Genomic DNA, 22,097 nt, shown 5'->3' with positions numbered 1-22,097 from the left:
CTGAACCGAGAAGTAGCAAGCATTTCCGGAATTTAGTCTCCTCCTAATTTCCTCATGAGTATCATATTGATTTGTTATTGTTGTTCCCAAATATTTGAACTCTGTAACACGATCAAAGGATTTATTAGCCACCCTAAGATAATTCTGCCCGCCTGTCTGCTGACGACGATGTACTTAGTTTTTTCTGAATTTACTTCTAGCCCCACCTGTCTACTAGCCTCTAGTAAAATTTCTGAGTTGTTCTTTCTTGTATTTATATCGTCCCCTAATAAATTAACTTCATCAGCATATGCCAATAGCTGATGTGTCATATTCAATTGCAAACCCTCCTGCCTATCGTGGACTTTCCTGATGGCATATTCTAGTGCCAAGTTAAAGAGCAAGGGAGACAAAGAATCTCCTTGTTTTAGACCGTTCTTGATGAAGAATGACTCAGATACATATTTACCTACTCGAATTTTGCTACAAGTTTCATTTAAGCGCACATTTATTAGACTCAGTAGCTTCTTTGGTATACCAAATTCAATAAGAATATTATATAACACTTTTCTCTTCACAGAGTCATAGGCTTTTTTGAAATCTATAAATAATTGATGCACGGTCTCACTGAACTCCCATTTTTTCTCTAGTATCTGACGAATGCAAAAGATCTGATCAATTGTTTATCTGTTTCGTCTGAACCTACACTGATGATCCCGAATAGGAGGACATCAGGGAAAATTAAAGATTCTGTTTTGAAATAAACATAACAGACCAACCTTACATCATTCAGGGAATAGTGCATTTTACTGAAGACAGGGAATTCCTTGCACAGAGCTGCAGTATTTTTCATATATCCCAGTTTATTGCTGTGCTTTTAAGTTTGAATTACAGTGAGGTTAGTAATGCCATACTCTGGTGCATTTACTGATTTTTACCATATTTCATCAAATAATTCTGCCACAGTACCCTTCATTTACTCTCCATGTATTTCACATTTGTGTATGAACAGCTGCATTGACAAGAGATGCACTTCCATTTGAGTTACAAAAATTTGAATTTATTGAAGACAAAAGTAATGTAGCTTTATATAAGAGCTGGGTTTTACAAAAGCTGTATTTTACCATTTTGTGTTCTGCAGATGTATAGTGTTTTTGAGTGTACTGGTGAATGTCAGCATTTTGTTTGCACTCACACATTGCTTAATAAATGGGCAAAAATTGCTGTAACTAGCTGGAGACATGAATTGTTGGAAAACATGCTGTCTCTAATTTTTGTATATGTAAGCATTTCTGGGTATAGACTAAAGAATAAGTTTGTTAGGCTGTCTTAAAACTTCTCAGAATTTGTGATTTTTAATATAGGGGCATTGTTTAGAAGTTGCATCACTTACCTTCTGTTACAAATAAACACAGACAACTACATTTTTCAACACATTTTGCCCATTTACATTTGTAGTGTGCTCTTTACTAATTGAATAACTATGCATGGGAGATGTTAATTCAGATTAACATATTTGTCAAAACAGTTTAGGAATGGGATTTAGTAATTTTGTGGTGAAGTAGTTGAATGCAACTTGCAGCATTTTCTGGTCAAGCATTACCGCCATCCGAGCCGACGCATGCGACCATAGCATCTCCAAGTACCACGGCGCAGTATGTGCAGCCTTCGTGCATGAACCATCAAGTTCAAGTGGCAACACAGACTACGACAGACAAGAAAGGGGCGGCAACATCGTCGACAGGATCTGGCCCTGGGGCAGGAGCAGGTTCAGTAGGGAAGGGGAAGAAAAATCGCTACCAGTTCCAGCAACGCCAGTCACAAAATCAACAACAAGTTCAACAAAATGCTGCAACTTTTGGCTCACAAAACATAGCCCAGCAAAACTACCAGATAGATCCTAACACAGGTTGGTATCTTCAAGAACTGGAATGCAAAGCTGTTTTCTTTGATAATGCATGTGTATGGCCAGTAATTATAATATACTACTTCACTAAATTGTTCAGTACTAAATTTACAGAGTATAAGATTTTAAGTCTTTGATTGCTGTGTTCATAATTATTAAAAACCTTAAGAGATGTATACATAGGAATATTTTTAAATATATTGTTTATTATATGGTTATTACAGCTTAAAGAAGTGACTGAAGAGTGTTGTCTCTTCAGGTTGATAGTGGCCACTTGAATAAAGCTAGCTTTCATCACAGAATTGCTTCAAACAACATTTAAGCAAATGACATAGTACAAAATGGTCAAGGCTTGTGGCTGATGTGTGTGGCATGTAAACATGTAACCAAGTTTCCGTAGTCATATGTTAAATAAGTTATGCAGATGTAAATGAACATATAATTATTGTACAGATAACTTTATGTAATAGTAGATTTAATTCTGGTAGTCAATACATGGAGCACTTTGTCATCAATATTATGAATCTGTGAGTGATTCTGTTTACAAATAATTGTTTAGGTTGGAGACATGATCCAGATTCTTTAAGAATTAAATTGAATGCTTTCTGATTGATTGTATCTTTGCTCAAGAATGTAGACATGGTCAGGTTTTGCTTCAGAAGGACTGAAGAATGTATTTGTTGATCATGAACTTTGAAGATTTGATTTTTATTCAGAATGTTCAAGTCTCATCTGGCCTTCAGTTAGCCTGCTAAAGTTGTCTTGTGATTTTTCTGTTCTCGTAGGATCATGCCGTGAAAGCCATGACTACTTCCTCCCCCAGCCTTTCCAGTTTGCAGGGCTTCCTCATGCCTTAACTCTGAATAACATTTGTGATTTAGCTTATTAAGAAACTACAGATCAGCACACTTTTTTAAAGTTTCTTCTATGAATTTCAAAATAGCGTGAGAACTAAGTCCAAAACAGGATTGAAATTAGGTCTGGAGTCAATAGTTGGTATGGTATAATATGCCTTGAGGAATTCATGAGAATACATAATGATTAATGTTAGAAATGTTGTGTCCAGGTGTTGGGCAGTATCCTTCGAGCAGCCCACACTCAGGCACGCAATGCCTGCAAGCTCCGTTCTCCTGTATGGATGTGGACTCTGAGACTGACAGCAACCATGACACTGCCCTCACATTGGCTTGTGCTGGAGGTCATGAGGAATTGGTAGAACTGCTGCTGTCTCGAGGTGCTGACATTGGTAAGCATTGCTGTATTTATTTATTTATTGTTGGACTATTTTGACAAATTCATTAATTGCTACAATACTGTAAAAAATACTTCAACCTGCATAATTTTAATTTTACTGCTATTCAAATCCTCACACATTATATTCACATGCTTATAGTTTTTGGTTTTATCAAATTGTGACCTTCCAGAACAGATCTGGTATTTGGTACTGCATAACTAATTACCAAGTATAACCTGAAGGTTAATTGTACCATAAAGTCATCTTCTGTGAAATGTGGAAAATTCTAAAAGAAGAAGAAAATGTGTACTGTGAGCTAGAAATGTATTGCATCATGCAAGGAAAATAAAATAGATCACAACAGTAAGTTGATTTGTTGTTTTCATTTCAGAACACCGTGATAAGAAGGGTTTCACTCCACTAATTCTAGCAGCTACAGCAGGCCATGAAAAAGTGGTAGAAATTCTCCTAACACATGGGGCTGATATCGAAGCTCAGTCAGAAAGAACTAAAGACACACCCCTGTCCTTGGCATGCTCAGGTGGCCGATATGAGGTAAGTTCAGCTTGTGGAACAGAATACATGTTGGTTTATGACAGCATTTATAAAATTTGCATAACCCATAAGAAAAATTTTTTTATGTCTTGAAAGTGTCTTTTTTGGCAGGGGTAAAATGGCTGCAGACTAGTTGGCATTTGAAGGTTTCTGTTGAAGGTGCGTTGCCTTGAGTCAAATTGTCCTTTTGGGCTTTGTCTATTGTCTCCATGTTACAAAATGTCAGCATTTTATAAGTTGGATTCTAATTGTGTCATCAGGTGAAAATGACAGAGAAAACCTTTCTGTTGGGCCCCTTGGTTGAGCTGGTCTCAAACCTGGATGGCAACAGCATTAAAATGCCAGTTGCCCAAAAGAGAGGTTTCTCTGCTCTTTTCTACTTGATGACATAAAATCTAGCTTCTGAAACATTGTAATTGTATAACATTTAGACGAAGTTCAAAAGAACACTTTAACACTTACTGGAAACTGTTGCTACGAATGCATGTGGTGCCTAGACACAGTGGTAACTCTTAACTTTCATTTTAATTTAATTTAAGTTATGAACTTTTGGGTTGTATAAAAGGAGGAAGTTTTTTCATGAACTGAATAATGTCAGCTGCTGAAAGGAGATTCTGTTGGAGTGAGTTGTCTATCCCTCAGTTACTTGATTGGTTAGGTTCCGTTGGGAACAATTCTTGTGACAACAACTATTACAGTAAACAGCTTGTGGCAGTATGAATTCATTTGTTTCTGTTTTGTCAGGTTGTGGAGTTGCTGTTGACACGAGGAGCAAATAAGGAACATCGCAATGTGTCCGATTATACTCCTCTTAGTCTGGCTGCTTCAGGTGGATATGTAAACATTATAAAACTTTTGTTAGCACATGGAGCTGAGATCAACTCAAGAACAGGCAGCAAACTTGGCATTTCACCCCTCATGTTGGCAGCAATGAATGGCCATACAGGTAAGTTCACTTCTGAAGATTTCTGTCTTCTGGGTTGTTGCGCTGTGTAGTCTGGTCGATGTTTACCAACGTTTCAGAGGTCATACTGCCTCCGTCAGCAGGGCGATGAAGGTTAACGTCGACCAGACTACACAGAGCAACAACCCAGAAGACAGAAATATTCATACTCACTGCTGTGAAAACCTCAAATCTTACAAGTTCACTTCTATGTTCTATCATAAAAAAGTTTGGAGGTGCGTGACTTGCAAAGCAAGGCCTGTTGCCAGACTTTTCTTCAACCTAGCTGAAGATACTGTTAAAATACTGTGGGATATTAAACTTTAATAGTTTTGCAACTTCTGGAGTATGCTCTCCATAGAGATTCTTTACAAGCTGAAGTTAGGCAGTAAGGGTCTTCTATATATTCTTTGGGTTTAACTGCTAGTCATGTATTGCCATCTGATCTCTGTTGTAATGTTCTGTTAATTGTATTCTTGATTATTAATTGCTTGCGAGAATACTTTCAGGAAGAAGAATTGTGTTGATGCTGGAATCACATGTGCAAGTTTTTTGAGTCCTGATGTTGGCATATTTTTAATGGATATTTTTCATTTGCAATGAGTTGATGTGTCACATGTTACGCTTGAAGACAATTTTTGACAGCTTTGTACCATGCAAGACAAACAGAAATAGGTGCTTATTCTATGTAAATATCAGTAACATAATAAACTGATTGAGAATTTAACCAATTAGCTACATTAAATTGCAAGGTTTGAAGTATATTAAACTCTACTTCCACGGTCCTGTATGCCATATGAGCTGGGAGCCCAATTGTAGGTACAGGTGTTGTTGCGTGGCTGGAGACATCTTTCTTTTGTCCCCAGAATTTCAGCATATCACTTCTACTGGATGTGTGATCTCTGCATTTCAGCTGCTGTGAAGCTGCTGTTGGATATGGGTAGTGATATCAATGCCCAGATAGAAACAAATCGCAACACTGCTCTTACACTCGCTTGTTTCCAAGGAAGGCACGAAGTGGTCAGTCTTCTCCTTGATAGGAAAGCAAATGTAGAACATCGGGCTAAAACTGGTTTGACTCCGCTCATGGAAGCTGCAAGTGGTGGCTATGTAGAGGTGGGAAGAGTGCTGTTGGACAAAGGTGCAGATGTGAATGCCCCTCCTGTTCCATCATCACGAGATACCGCACTTACAATCGCGGCTGACAAAGGTCATTGCCGATTTGTAGAACTCTTGCTGTCCAGGTAGGCATTTGTGGTTAAGAGTGCATTATTTTTACTGAAACTTTATTTGTTGTGATAAGTCTAGACATAAGTAGTAAAGTAATGGGGTTTGGGTTGATGACATGAGGTAAATTCCCATCAGGGGCATGGTTTTTCTTCTTCAATCATTCTGCAATTATCATATTGAGTCATAGCAGGTCTTGTAGCACCTACCACTTGCTCAGTCTCTTGACTGCCATAGAAAGGGTTTAATCGTGTCCTCATGTTTAAATGTGCCTGTCTCATACGGTGTCATTTAGCATTTGGTATAGTTTAATTGATGTCATTGTGATACTTTCACTACTAATATTTAGCTTTGTAATTTACTACTGTATGTTTACAGTTTTTCTCAATCACACTCCACAGTATCCAATTTTAGACTTACAATTTGGGCTTCATTGTAATACATTTTCTATAATAAATATAAGCATTTGACCTTTTAAAGTCACTTTGTCATTTTATTCTTTTTTGTCTGTGTAATTTCCCAGAACATTGTATTGTGCTTACTGAATTTTGTGTTTTTAGCTGAACAATTGTTTGGCATAATGCATAGTTTACTTTTATGTAGCACCCATAACAGAAAATGAGTGTATGCAAATAATAAACGGCTAAGAATTGCACCGAAAGTAATTTATTGACTTTTGTGTCTTGATTTATTGTTTGCAGGGGTGCCCAGGTAGAAGTAAAGAACAAGAAAGGCAACTCTCCTTTGTGGTTAGCAGCAAATGGTGGCCATCTGAATGTGGTTGAACTATTATACAATGCAGGAGCAGACATCGACTCTCAAGATAACAGAAAGGTACTTTTTCTCTCCTCACCCCTCCAAAAAAATGTCAGATACAGGCAAATATATGAAAATACAATTCATTATTATATTCTTATTTATGGTTGGTGACACCATATTTTTGTAGACTTGACTGCAGACATTTTGCACAGCTGGCTGTCTCTGTCTTCAAAACAAAGTTATTGACAGTGGTCTGTCACCAGCATGAATAGTGTTGAGCCATGAGGAATTTCACATTGTAATTGGTGGATGTATGCCCACTTTAGGCCAGTTTTCTGTACAAGATCCTGGGGGGGGGTTGCAAGGTGGATGAAAGAGGCGGTACTTGTGGGTTATCGGGACACATCGCTTTAAAAATAGGTTAGGTTAGGTTAATGTGTGTGGATAAATGACATATACTTGAAAGTTATTATATTTTATTTCAATAAATGACAAATTATTATATTTTATTTGGATATGCATGAGATGTTAATTGTTGTTACTACCTGTCTCCAGAGGCCAAAATTCGCTTATAGTTATTCCAATCTACAATCGTGCTCTGATTTATACCCAACTGATCCTCGCGACAGTAGTGAATGGTAAACGGGAATTCTCGAACCAATTCCCCGTGCACATGTTAACAGTTGTTCTGCAAGAATGTTTACTGCACCTCCATTTCACTCTATCACTGAAATATAGTTTCATAATGTGATTATTCGCACAGTACCTCGCTTTCGGTGGTATTCCTTCATCTTGCAGAAAAGAGACAGAATCTTCCTCAGTGTTGGATAAATTCCAAATTTTTAACATTGTACTGAACAGCAATAAATAACTGAACGAACTAACAGATAACAACAACCGAGTATACGGGTATACTGATACGCATGCACAGTTTTCCGTGCCAATCCAACTCCAGATATTTGACTCCCCCGTTTTGTGTCCAGATAACCCACAAGTACCAAAGAGACTAATCAAGGACACGTGATCAGGATTGAACAGTAATGTACTACAGTGAAACCTCGATGCATCGTTTTCGGCGGGGGTGGGAAATAAAAACGATAGATGCGGGAAAACGATAGATGCGGGAAAGCATTAAAAATTTTAAAAAAAAACAATGTTTCTCTTTCAAAGTTACTTATTTTTACCAAAAAAGTCTTTAATGGACAACTGGTTTGTCGAAACTTTACGTTTTAGACCAAACAGAGCACTTTCCACGTTCAAAATGTTTTCCTCGTCACGTTCGCTAATATTATGGGCATAAAAGAACGACTTCACTTTTGCCAATGCAGCGTGTGCTTCGGCAAAACTCGGCACAGCTTCGGGCTCGCATTCGTTGTCTTCCTCACCGCTCCCACCCCCTTCGCGATCGTCACACAACTCATCAATCGTGTCGACTCCGCATGTAGCAAGCTCGCTGTCTACTGCCGCGTAGTCACCAAATTTAACCACGTCTTTCACGGCGCCAAATCTATTCCAGTCTTCGTGAAAGCCATCATGCCCATCCACACTGACGTTAGAGTCTGCTTCTGCGCGAAGTTCACACCCGTAGCCACCTTTGTGAAAACAATTCAGAACAGTTGGTTGGGAGACATGCCGCCAAGCTGCCACTGTGAAATGAATTGCTTGTAGCACGTCAATTTTCATGTTGACATCCTTCCCAGCATCCATTGCACATACAGCTGTTTGCACAAGGCGCTTTCTATACAACTGCTTGAAAGATTTTATGATGCCCAAATCAAGGGGTTGCAAGACGCTCGTGCAATTTGCTGGATACTGCACGACTTTCACATTTCGTAGAAATGTCGTGTCCTTCGGATGAGCGGCACAATTATCAACAAACAGCAAAATCTTTCTGCCTTGTGCGCCCATGGAGGCATCCAGAGAACTTAAAAACGCCGTAAAGATGTCTGTTGTCATCCAAGCCTTTTTGTTGGCGTGATATTTCACCGGAAGTTTTTTCATGTTTTTGAAACAACGCGGTTTTCGTGATTTTCCAACTACAATCGGAACCCGTTTGTCACTACCGTCACTGTTAACACACAGAAGAACAGTAATTCGGTGTTTTGCACGTATTCCCCCATGGCAAGATTCACCTTTCAATGCCAGAGTCCTATCCGGGAGGGCGTTGTAGAAAAGTCCGGTCTCATCCGCATTATAAATGTCCCGCGGCTCATATCCCTCCAGCAGTGTTGGCAGTCTCTCGAGCCACAGCTCCGTTACTTCCACATCCACAGCAGCACTTTCGCCGGCTAACTTCTTGTAGACCATACCATGTCGTTCTTTAAACCTACTAATCCAGCCATTCGACGCTGCAAAATTTTCAATATTCAGTCTTGCGGCTATCGTCTTGGCTTTTTCCCGCAAGATGTTGCCATCAACAGGAATTCCTGATCCCCGCGATTGCTGGTACCAAGTGAAGAGGACACTTTCTAGCTCACTGAAAGTTGATTTTCTTCCGGATTTCCTTTTTTTGCATGAATTACCGCACTTGTCAGTTTGTTTTCGGATTTCTTTCTTCTTTGCAACTATTGAATTTAAAGTAGATGGTGCTAATCCAAGGCGTTTAGCAATGTCGATTCTTTTTTGAAATGGATTCTTCTCCACTTCTTCTATGATTTTTAATCTTTCTTGAAGAGTTCTGACTTGCTTTAGTGGGCGAGACATGGTACAGGAATAATAACAAAATAATTAACAGGAGTAAGAGGAATAACAAAATATTTACGGGAACAACAACAAAAGTATAGACTGGAACAATAACAGGAAGAATGGAAGTACTGTTACTGCCGAACTCAACGAAACAAGACCCTGAACCGCTGGAAACAAGATGAACCAGAAGAATGAAAAGTGCCGCCAGCCTTTCCTTTGTACTTATAATAAAAGCATTTGTGAAGAAATTCACAATGCACATGCCATTTGGCATCGCTGGAACGAAATATGAGTGCACCGTAATTAAAATCGTAAAATTTCTGACAATGAGCACAGCCATTCACTCCAACTATCACCCCTGCACCGCTGACCCCTCATTCCAAAAGGATCTGTGCTGGTTGGGCGACATAAAAGGTTACCGCTACTGTGTATTCCAAAAACATTGTGCGTCTTTCGGTATTAATTTATCTCAAAACCCAGCATTTTAATTTCTCAGAAACGATCATTGCGGGAAAATTGTGGGCCGGGACTAAGATTTTTGAACGATCGATGCGATAAAACGATAGTTCGAGGAACGATAGAAGCGGGAAAATGTAACATTATTTTATATGGGATGTATTCGGGACCGAACAAAACGGACGATGCATCCGGGAAAACGATAGTTCCGGGAACGATAGATAGAGGTTTCACTGTATATATTCTATCTCTCTTCTTTATATGTACTATTGTCTTCCAAGGCATACCAAGATGGGAAACAAGATTAGCTGCAAACATCCATAATTTTTAGACCTAACTTAATGTCTGTTCTTTCTTAAATAACCAGAAAGGATTACAAATATGAATGTTATGACTGAAAAAATATGTGGTCAGTAATGTAACCCAATTCTTAATGTTTGAGTTCAAGGAAGAAAAGTTTTACATTTTTTGCCTTTGATTTTTTAATTTTCAGAAGAAATAGACGTCTTATGTAAATGTGTTACATGTGTACCTAGAAGTAGCACGCTACTTTCCTTATGTGTTTTATATGACTGATTATTTACAGGTGTCATGTTTGATGGCAGCCTTCAGGAAAGGGCACATGAAAGTAGTGAAGTGGATGGTGAACCATGTAACACAGTTTCCAAGTGACCAGGAAATGACTCGGTACATTTCTACTGTCAGTGACAAGGTATGTAATATGATTACTCTTAGTAAATAGGTACCATAAAATTTCATTCATTCTGCATAACACTGAAGCCCACATCTCCCAAAATTCAGGACCTTTCTCGCATTGTTGACTCTGCTGTATTTGTTCGGAATATTATACATAGCAGTCATATTATATGTAGTAAGGAAAGTAGCCAGGACATCAGTTTTGGATTGAGAATTTCATACATTTATAATTCTCTTAATTGCATCGTTTAATCTGGAGAAGACCTTTTGGAAATTGGTGACGTGGAATATAAAGGAGATTATATATACATGACTTATGGAAACAGATTGTAAGGATGGTGGTTAACAAAACTGGCAAAGGATCATGTCTGGTAGTAGCTTTTGGTATTAGCAGTGTTGAACGTTTGTGTTCTATTATTATAGAAATTGTTACTTTCAATGCCAACTTCATTGTAATTAAGAGAATGACTGTTAACAGGTTGGGTTATGTGTGCATCAAGGGCGAATTGAAACCTGGGCATAGCATGGTACTATGTAACCAACTTTTAAGATATGTTAATTGCCCTATATGACACAGCATTTTCAAAAATGAATTTTCATTAGTATGTAAGGTTTGAATGTCAGCCTTTTGCCGTGCTTAATGTAGTAGAACATAGTAAAATGAAATGCCTCTTGTTATAAAATTAACTGTGTAAAAGGCATTTCATTCAAATTAAATGGCTGTAGTTAATATTGTTAACAAAATGGTTTTATTTGAGACTGTTTAAGTGAGTTTTGTGCATTTATTTTGAAATAGAAGTGTTGTAACAAATAGACTATAAATACACCAGTGCAGTATTTTACATTCTGCTAAACTTGCAACTTTCCCTGGCTTTGTACCCAGAATTTTGATATAAAGTTTATAGTCTAGTTTTATGATATTCTGATAACCGTTGTTTACTGTGTTGAATTCTGTTTGTGTGATGACAATTTCTGCCTGTAGGAACTTCTTGAGAAGTGCCAGGACTGCGTGAAAATTATCAGAGCTGCAAAAGATCAACAAGCAGCGAAGGCCAATAAGAATGCTAGTATACTACTAGAGGAATTAGACATGGAGAAGACGCGGGAAGAGTCCAAGAAGGCAGCAGCTGCAAGGAGGCGAGAGAGGAAAAAGAAGAAGAAACTTGAAAAGAAAGAGGAAAAAAGAAAGCTGCATGAGGAGAATAAAAAGAATGAAATCTTGTATCAAGAAAATGAACAGACAAATAAAAAATCCACTGAACATGAAGTTGAAAGACCAGAGGAAAGTGAAAAAGGTAATAAATTACACATTAAAGGAGGTCATGGGCATAGAAGCTGTGTGTGGGAAGCTGCATGTCACTATTAACTGTGTACATAAAAGATTTTTTTAGTGGTTTTTACTAATTTGTATTAGTAAATCTTGTCACTATTGGGAAATTTTGACACTCCATTTTCATTAAACTGTGAAGCATTCTTTTTCTTTGTCCAGTCTAAAATTATTTTAGTTTATTCTTACTGCCAAATTCAATGCTGTTGACTGTACAGTAATTATAAAAAAGTAAAGCTGTCCCACTATACGCCATGTAGGCGCTTTGGGGGGAGGTACAGCTCCTACTCATTCTTGACTTTAGCACTAGATGGGGGTGAGTGGTCATCATCATGCCCCGGCCGCACTTTACCCCCAGGAAAGGACCCCGATACCATTGGATAGGAGGCTGGGTGGGCCCCAGAACCAATCTTGACACAAAGACTAGAGGAAAAATCCTCTGCCCCCATCCGGGATCAAACCGCGGTCGTCCAGTCTATATCCAGTCACTATACTGACTGAGCTACTTGTCAAACTTTCATAAATAGGTATGAGTGCAACTGTGAATATTGTTTTCATCACAGAAAAAGAATGGCCCAAGAAAGCCCAAAATGTTCTTTATAATACTCAATTCCTATCATTTAAACTAGGCCCGAACCAAGCCCAGGCTCTAACATTACCAGTCTCGGGCCTGTGCAGACCTCTATCTTAGGGTTTGTTTTGTTTTTAATAATTTGAGGCAAATGCCTTTAAATAGGTCGCCACCATTACTTTGCAAAATGTGCTCACCATTCATAATTTCCATCTCATCTACATTTGAAAAAGTATTATTATATAACTCAGTAACCAATCCATAGTTCATCTTTGCCTACTTCATTTGTGTAACTTTCCTAATGCTGTGTGTTTGTCTTTTTCTAGAAGTATCTGAAGCTCGCTGTGGGGGTAGTTCTCCTGGTGCTGACTCTCCTGTTCGAAATGGTGAACCAATGGACAAGGAGGAAGGAGATAGTGGGATTGATGCCAACAGTCAAGGTAGTTGTAGCAGTAATGACGTAAAGTCAAAAGAGAAGCGTAAAGACAAGAAAAAGAAGAAGAGTAATGCTGCTGGTGGAGCAGGTTGCAGCAAGAGTGGCGATAAGGAATGCTCTTCTACTGTCTCACCAGGAGTTGACACCGCTGTAAGCCGAACAGTGGTACCAGTGAGCAGCAAGCCCCGTGATGCCCAAGTGCTTGCAGAGACCAAGGACAAGCGAGGTCGGAGCGAGACGGATGTTACTGCCGGCCATACGACCTCACAAGCTTCCAGTGATAATAGCAGTAATGCTGTGGGTGGTGGCAAGCTCAGCAGTCGGGGAACTGTGACAGGAGAGAGGAAGCTAAAAGGCCACCTTGTGTTTGAAGCTTCCAGACCACATCCAGCAGAGAGGGAAGATTTTGAGGCAACTGGTAATGAGACGTACATACCTGCTACAAAAGGAAAGAAGACCTATATGTAAGTTTGTTGGATACATTCAACTTCATCTGATAACCATTACATCCAAAGTAATTTCAATCATTATGATAAGTGAATAGGGTTGCTTTGGCCCATTACTTTGCTGTCATACTTTTCTTCATTAGTATTGCAGTTCAAATTACTTTTCTCTCACTTATTTCCACATTACTCTATATTTTACTCATACCATGCACATGGTTACAGTGGTTTTGCCTTTGACAAATATTCTTTCTTGTTATCTTATGTTGAAGGCCTATGTATAAACCTTAACTTGTGAATAATTTAGTGTGATGTGTTTTACATGTTGCCTGTACTGGGTTTTTTTTCTTTTTCTTTCCCTTTATGAGTTACTGTCAAAAACCCATCTAATTCTTTTTGTCTGGTAACAAACGAGGAGTGACATAGCAGTCCATGTCCATGACTTGTTTGTCTGCACATACATACCCATTTTCATACCTTCATTTTATATTTTGAAATTCACCTGGCTGGAGTAACTGGTCCAGTAAAAATTCTGCTTTTACTTGTTAGACAGGTGGTACGTGCCACATATTTTACTTCACAGGCTTTCTCATTTTAGAGATATTTTGACTTGTTTCATTTTGGTTTCTGTTAATTAGTGAATTAACTATGTGTATAATTAAAGACTCCTATTTTAGTTTGTATACAAACTGGCTGTAACATATAATCAAGGAAATTCAAGAGTCCTAGTAAGAGAATGTGAAAGACTGGTTATGACTGATGATAGTGATAAATCTGATTTCAGTGAGAGTGAGGGTAATTACATTCATAGTAACAGCAGTAGTGATAGTGGACTTGACATTCCTTCAAATGATGAGGTTGAATGTCCTGGCTGAATGATTAGCACTCCCATTTTGTCTGTATCAGGTCTCAGTATAAGTCTCAGGAGACTGGCTATCCACATTGTTTTTCTCAGTTCCACTGCAAAATTGCCAGGATAGTAATAATGAACTTGATGGTCCAGCAGTTGATGATGTGAGATGTCCTGGACAAATGATTCACAACCTTGCTTCTTCTTCTGGAAGTCCCTGTTTCATATATCTGCCCAAAGACAGGCCATCGTGGCTGAGGTCTTTCATGGCTTTTATCAGTCTGCCCAGGCAAGTGCCAGGGTAGTACTGTAAATTAGGTCCTGACTGCTTCCTCTCATATCCTTTCCCATTCATTATTCATTAATCATCCTTTCATTCGATGCTGTATAGTCTGAGCTACTGGCAGCATTTTTAAATAAAATTAAGACATGGTAATGTTCAAGAAGATGGTGATGTTGCCGAATAGAAAACACATTTAGTTGCTAATGATAAGCTACCATATATGAGCTGCAATATGGAGAAATGCGTAGAAATGGGAGTACTTTGCTTTTTGGATACTAATTCAGTTTTTTTAAATGTTCTACATGCGTACCATTTTGTAGGAAATAGTGTGTGATATCAGTATGTATGCTAAGGAGAAATCCAAAAGTATATCCTTACAAAAGACTCAATTTGGAATAGTCTGACATGTGTTCACCCATCTACTTCTGACCAAGAAGAGAGGCAGAGTGGGTGTCACTTCACAAAAAGCGAGCAGGGGATTACCATAGATTCTGCTGTGTGTAGTAACAGAAAAGTGAAAGGTGGGAGAGATTTTTTTTATTGTCTTTTATTTCTTGTACACAAAACTACTATAATTTTCAGAAAAAGTTAATTTGTGATGGCTAAGAAGGTAGAGTATTTGAAAGTTCAGTACATAGGGTCAAGTAAAATTTAAAATCATAGAAATTATAAATGGGACATGCAGTACTTGTTTCTATATAATAAGTATCAGCAGTTACTACTTTGCGCTTTAATGATAAGGTTCTGCATACATTTCCCATTGTGTTAGCTTCTGTGGACTGCTGTGTGCACTGCTGTCTTCTTACAAGTGCTTTTCCTAATGAAGTAAAACAAATGTATATCGTGAACAAGTTGGCTTATTTCCTCCATTCTGTTTATTGTACCAGATAGAATAACGTTTATTTCCCTTTCAACATGCACATTTTATTTTCAGTTTTATTATGTGTTCTTTGCACACACAATGCACAAGTCAAGTATGCATGTTACAGTACCAAAATTGATTGTGACTTCTATCCATTTTCTCGAAATCAAGCCACTGCACAAAAGATGACATGGCATGACACTTTAGATTTTATTCATATCTGTAACTTTTATCAGACACATTTTATAATATTGTGAATATTAAAGCAACACAGGGAGAAGTGAAGTTTCTTTCTTATAATTGTCCATCAGGGAAGCTACCCAAATAAAAGTAATTTGTACTGTAATTTTCTTTGAAACAGTAGATTATTATGTGAAAAATGGCAAAGAATGCATTTTGAAAATATACGTGCAACATTTTAATATGCTGTCCCACTGTCATAGCAAAGTGTTTAATTGTTATGCCTTGCAATGATGATCAATTTATGAATGGATTATGCAGCAATGCAGTATTAATGGTAGAGATTATTAGGAATTAAACGAGATACGAAACAGGACTCCTGTTGCTTATGCCTTGTTCCAGTGGAGTTTTCTTTTTATAGAAATCATTACTGTGAGGGTGATTCAAATTCGGGTTCGTGTGCTGGCAAGAACTCGATGGTGTCTTCGACAAGCCCAAAACAGGGAGGCAAGAGAGAAGAAGGTTGGAAGGAGGTAGTTAGGAAGTAAGTTTTCTTCTTGTATGTTCTGAAACTCCTGAAAGTTGGTTCATCTCGGACTTCTTCTTGGGGCTTTCCAAATTCTTTTACTTCATAATATTTTGTTTTCCTTCCATTACTTTATTAGTACTTTGTAACCCATGCGAACTTTTGGTCTTCCTCTTCCACATCTTTTATTTGCTGTAAAATGAATTAGTTTTGATCGTCTTTAGTCTCCTATTCTTTCATACCACCTCAATATTTTTCATCACTGTTTTATTTTAACTCCACTGTAGATCTATCTCAATTTGTATACAATTTGTCTAGTCAGTTTAAACATCTCAGGTATGTTATTTGCTGCATTTATGTAACCTGACTAGGTGAGTTGGTGTTTGATGGCTAGTAGAATGAAGTATGTGTACTACTTGAACTGTGCCAGTCCTCTGCATGCCTTGACCATATTTTAAATATCTCTATATCTGAGATGGCTGTCATCTGGTGTCTAGCACCATGTAGTCGGATAGAAGTTTGCCAACATATCAGAGATCCATCATCAGAGTGGTTAGTGGCAACGAGGACCTCTGAAACATTAGTAAACTTCGAGCAGGCTACATAGCACTACAACCCACAAGACAGCCATATTTGCATTTCCTGCTGTGAGAACCTTATTTTATCCTATTTCTATAACTGTAAATTATTAAGACATCGTGTCCTTGTGTTTAAGTAAAGATGTTAATATCTGAGACCAGGTTTAGGTGTTTTCACAGCTTATATTTTATCGTAGTCAAATCTGAAAACTAGTTGGAATAGATGTGACCATTTTGAAGAAAGTTCAAGGGTTTTCTTATTTTGGGTAGTAAAATTTTGTCAGTTAGGAAAGTCCAAGGTGAAATTATAGAGATAATCCACAAAGTTGCAAAATTGTACTAGACTATGACTAAACTGAGCCCATGAAGCAGAATTCTGGGGTAGCTAGTAAATAGTAGCTTTAGCTACCCAAGAATTCCCCACCCTGTCCTGAGTCAGATCAGTCGAATCCAGACCCTATTTATGTAAGATCTGTTTTAATATAGCTCTTGCATATGTCTTCCAAGCGGCCTCTTCCCTTCGGGTTTCTCATCCAAAATTTTATATGCTTTTATCATCTCACCTGTGCAAGCTACGTCACCTCACTCATGTGTTCTGTCTTTCGTACCCATCCCATCATCATTGTGCAGTTTTATTCAGTCTCTAGTTACTTCATCCCTCTTAGGTCCAGGTAATCTCCGAAGCATTCTGTTCTCAAACACCCCCAATTTGTGTTCTCTTAATATGAGAAGACCAGTCTTCATGCCTATACAAAAAGTATATAGTATTGTGAATTGTGATGTTTCTTTTTGAATAGCAGGCGGGGAGAGTAAGGATAGTGAACTGTTTGTTTACAGGCATTCCCCCAAATTAATTTTCTCTTAATTTATTCATGAACGTAGTTTTCATTTGCTTCTGTAGTTCCTGAATATTTGAACTTTGCCACATATTCAAGGATTAAGATGTCTTACACTGATGATACACAGACATATACTTTGTTTTCTCTGCATTTACTTCCAGACTGTGCTCCCTGCTAGCATGTTACAGAACCTCTTCATTTCAATTGATGATATCTATGTTTTTACCCACTAAATTAACATATTAGCATAGACCAGAAGCTAGTGTGTCCTATTCAGTTATAATTCCTCTTTGTTTTCTTGGACAATAATGGTATATTCCAAAGCAAAATTGAAAAGTAATGGTAATAAAGCATCTCCTTGTTTAAGAACATTTTGAATATGAAATTTATCAGACAAATGTTTACCTACTCACACCTATCTTATTTGAACTTATTTTAATTAGCCTAACCAGTTTGATTGATGTACCAGATTTAATAATATGTATACAAATGAGCAGTCATGTCTGTTAGTTTTGAACACTTAAAGAGAACCTTCTGAAGATGACCAGTTAAGGTTGAAACATGTACTATATTCTTAATAAACGTTGAAACTCTAACCAGAAATTGTTGTGTAGACAGGGTCAGCCTAACTTATAATGCTTCTTGCCTAAACTGAATCATAAGCCTTTTTGAAATCTAATCAGACATTTTCATAAATTGTTTTGTGTTGTGTTACATAAAGCCTGATACTTGCCTGTTTTGATATGTGGAGCACAAACATGGACATGGACTAAGATGTAAACCAATACCAAGCAGTTGAATTGCAGTTTCTGTGGCATATTAGGACATGAGATAGAAAAGATACAATCCAAAACCAAGATCTTACATAAAATCTAGAAGCAGAATGCTACCAGAAACGTAGATAAAATTAAAAGCACAGTGGTATGGGCATGTGTTTATCACAGATGGATGTGTGATCCCTTTGAGATCATCAAAATTGAAGATAGTGAGGTGACCAAGTGGGGGAAGATACACAGAAGAATCAGCCTGTTTCATATACAGTCGGCACTAATCTTTTGCTTTAGTTTTCATAAAATCCTTAACCCACCAGTTACCTGTTATGCCACTTTACACAGTAAACCCTCTATTTATCGGACTAACGGTGGGAGTGGGCGTAGTGTTCTGTCATCCATTTCTTGATTAGTGAGGGTGTGAAATTCATTGCAATCTGTCACCGCATGCAGTCGTATGGTAACGTGTTTATTGCTGCAGCAGGTGTACAGTGGAGTAGGAAGTATAAGAATCGTGTGTCAAGTGTGACAGATCCTCCTTGATTGAGACAGATCCACAGACTTGTAATGCTGCTGGCAGTTTTTGATTTGTCATCATGGAAAACTCATGTTACGGTGGACAAAGTGGCACCATGTATGTCATCAGACATGGTTCATCTCACCATATCCACAATGTGATGCAGTCCATGAAGCGTCTACATGGTGGGTGCCTAGACAACCGACTCTTGAACTGATGGACAAGTGCGTGGACACCTGCCAGGAACCTTTGCTATGTAATGTCCTTGCTGGAGCAGTGTTAAAGACTTGTTGTGCATATATACTCATAACAGGATTTAATGTTTCATTCTGCCTTTCTTAAAAGGTAAAATTAGTGTATTGATGTGTAATGATATAGGTTATGAAGTTAAAAATGTATTTATAATGTGTTGGGCATTCTAATGATTGGGATAGGTATTTAAATTCCCCATTCAGGTCCAAGAAGGTGTCTGTACCACTGAATGCAATAAGTCGAGTTATTGGTCGTGGAGGAAGCAACATTAATGCAATTCGAGGAGCCACTGGTGCACATATTGAGGTAGAGAAGCAGAGCAAAGGACAAGGAGAAAGAATAATCACAATAAAGTAAGTAGCCAATGACAGATTTGTTAAACTATATTTAAATGTTTTGGCCAAGGTGATGGAATAGCTCATTCAATGCAGTTGTTAAATTGTTTTAAAAATATGAGAGATTTCCAGCTAAAGAAAGTATAACTGTATATATGCATGACCAAGTAAAAGGAAATAATATTTGGCAGTTACAGAAATATTATGTGAATTCTCTAAGACAACTTGTGCATGAAGACTAAACTTCACAATTGCATCAAAGATCTTTAAGAGGGAACTAATGACATGCATTATAACCATCGCAGTGGCTGTACATTCCCAAGGCATGCTTTAAATTTCATTGCCAATGGCATAATTGAATGCAGCTTTGCAAGTGATGTTTATGGTGATCTACAAATGCTTAATAGGGAAGGATTTGTTGTGAACAGACATTTGCATACTTTCTGAAACTACATACTCCAGAGAGATTGTGCTCAAGTAAAGCCATGTCTTAATAATATTCACAGTGAGACAGCAGTTTTGTGCTTCTTTGTCTTGCATTAGGCAGCCACTTCATAGGAAACTGATATTTATGCCTTTCCAGATGTGAAAACTTGTATTTTGTTTGTCTTGAAAGATGTTGGTAGAATCCTAATGTGCCAAGTATCATGGCAAATAAAAGAGGTCTCAATTATTAAATAGGAATGAAAATAAAAATGTCCAAAAGTTACTTATATCTATCTGAGCATTATGATCATAAAATAAGTTTCTCTACATGAAGTGCACGTGTTTCACAGTTACACGGTACCACACACACTCACATGTAATAGACACATGAGCTAAGCATTAAAACATTTGAACACAGTGTACAAGGTCAGTCGCATATGATGTTAAGTTACAGATTACACATTATATTTATACTGCTGTAAATTGGCTGCTGGCTGGTGCAAGTGGGTAGTTACCATGCTGCAAAGTGTATGACTTGGCCCATAGTGAAGCTCATAGATCCACAAACTAATGATCAGTGTTGTATGATCTGAAACTTTCATGGAGACTAAGTATAATGAATTCTTCTCGGGCTGCCAGCCATGTAAGGTGGTATAATGGTATTTTCTCCATTAAATCACCTTACATGGCTGGCAGTTCGAGAAGCATCATTATAATAATTATCAGTGTCATTCAAGACTTGGCTTCTGCATTTATAAAATTTATCTGTGAGACTTGCATGTTCATACTTCTACTCACCTGTGTGTTCCCTTTGTCAGAGGCTCTGCTGATGCAACTCGTCAAGCTCACAACTTGATAGCTGCATTAATAAAAGATCCTGATGTGGACATTCTTCAGATGCTGCCAAAATCAACAAAGTTGGCTGTTGTGTCAGTGTCATCATGGGACAAATCATCAGCAGTGGTCAGTCACACTCGTAGATTTAGAATGGTAGTGCACTCATCCTGGGATTAACTTCTCCCAGCTCACTGCTATAAAGTCTGTGCAGGACTGAACAGGGTATTTCATAAAAATAGAGTAAAATTTACAAGACACACTTCTTTGACCAAGACTTGAAACAAGAAGTGCTGAAAATTAAATATTTGGTTTGATGAAGCTATCTTTTAACATACATACTAATTGCATGCAATGTCATGGCAGACCAAGTAGAACCTTTATCGCAGGTTCAGTTGTCAGGGACTGGTGAGATAGAACCTTCGTGCCTTGAGGGTCATTGAACCTAATCAGAAGCATAAAATTATAAACATTTGTTTTATTTTTGTGAATAAATATAAAATTCAAATTCCTGTTACACTGAGGAATGAAGTTGGTGCATTTTGATAAAGATTCTAATGTGATTTGTGTTTCAGGCATCAAAAGCCAAATCTTCAGTAATCAAGTCGAGTGGTAGTACGAGTGTGCAGGGCTCATCTTTACTTGGAGCTGGTCCCACATCATTGATGGCCAAACCTGTCTCAGCTGGTAAGATTGTGAATTTATGTGGCTCAAAGGTGAATGTTGTGGTGCATACATCATTGATGGTTAGGATTATACGATGAGTTCACCTTTCATTTTAGTTGTTGGAGCACCAGTACCGTTGATTCCTCTTCGCTCAACATCATCAGCCAAACTTGGAGGATCGTTTCCACCTCCAGTAACAAGGGGCACAGCTCCTCGTCTTGTGGCTGCTGGTAAGGAAGTATTTCTTACATTATCAATGATATCTTCCAGATTATTGCTGACATTTACCTGAATAAATGAATGAATGAACAAACTTTTACTGGATTTCCCTTCCTGAAAAAAATGAAGATACCATCCCAAAGGAAGAAGACACTTTTTAGCCATGTCCCTTATTATCCAAAATTAACTTGATTAGAAAACTTTGCCCTGAATGTATTGTTACCAAATGTCATGGTAAGGTGGTTAGGTCTCCTGCTTTGTATTTGAGAGATCCCAGTCTCAAATCTCAGCCCAGAGAGTGGATATCCTGACTGAGGTTTTGTGGTTTTCCTCAGTCCCTCCAGGAAAATGCCAGGATAGAGCTTTAAATTAGGTAATGACTGCTTTCTTCCACATCCTTTACAATTCATTATGCACTATCATTCTCTCATTCAATGCTATATAGTCTGAGTTACCAAAAAGTGTTAAGCAAATTATAAATAAATATATTGTTTTCTTTTAACTTGTAGCAGTTAGAATTTTGCAGCTACAAATAAATATCATGATTTATTAATACCTAGCAATAATTTAAGCTTCTTATGAGATGCAACCAGTACTCAGTACTTCACTGACATAACTACCTCTGCCACAGATTTTTTTAAAACTTCTGCATCTTCATTCATCACAGCACTTGTATGTTATACCTTTATTTGGCAGTTTTACAAGTAGTTATGATCAAAGTTGTGATAACCAATTGTGTAATG

At 37.9% G+C, this 22,097-nt stretch overlaps 1 protein-coding gene across 15 annotated transcripts in view; it reads left to right on the top strand.

Moving 5' to 3' along the window:
* LOC110840591 (multiple ankyrin repeats single KH domain) overlaps positions 1-22,097 on the top strand; it is a 70,620-nt gene that overhangs the window by 39,161 nt on the left and 9,362 nt on the right. For 7 of the 15 annotated variants that reach the window (XM_087347690.1, XM_087347680.1, XM_087347679.1 and 4 more), the window contains 14 exons: positions 1,562-1,888; positions 2,937-3,131; positions 3,511-3,674; positions 4,419-4,620; positions 5,531-5,861; positions 6,546-6,678; positions 10,331-10,456; positions 11,423-11,735; positions 12,665-13,238; positions 15,814-15,936; positions 19,057-19,227; positions 20,454-20,598; positions 21,045-21,156; positions 21,252-21,365. In XM_087347690.1, the coding sequence (XP_087203816.1) occupies positions 1,562-1,888; positions 2,937-3,131; positions 3,511-3,674; positions 4,419-4,620; positions 5,531-5,861; positions 6,546-6,678; positions 10,331-10,456; positions 11,423-11,735; positions 12,665-13,238; positions 15,814-15,936; positions 19,057-19,227; positions 20,454-20,598; positions 21,045-21,156; positions 21,252-21,365 (3,030 nt within the window). The remainder of the gene's footprint in view (positions 1-1,561; positions 1,889-2,936; positions 3,132-3,510; positions 3,675-4,418; positions 4,621-5,530; positions 5,862-6,545; positions 6,679-10,330; positions 10,457-11,422; positions 11,736-12,664; positions 13,239-15,813; positions 15,937-19,056; positions 19,228-20,453; positions 20,599-21,044; positions 21,157-21,251; positions 21,366-22,097) is intronic. The other 8 variants (XM_022085730.2, XM_022085729.2, XM_087347693.1 and 5 more) reach the window with 6 other exon arrangements.

The sequence above is a fragment of the Zootermopsis nevadensis genome, unplaced genomic scaffold (genome assembly GCF_977971745.1).
Source record: "Zootermopsis nevadensis isolate Lab colony 2312 unplaced genomic scaffold, Znev_1.0 Znev_ptg000012l, whole genome shotgun sequence".
In the NCBI taxonomy this organism is placed as follows: domain Eukaryota; kingdom Metazoa; phylum Arthropoda; class Insecta; order Blattodea; family Termopsidae; genus Zootermopsis; species Zootermopsis nevadensis.
This window is presented reverse-complemented; position numbering and strand designations above follow the sequence as displayed.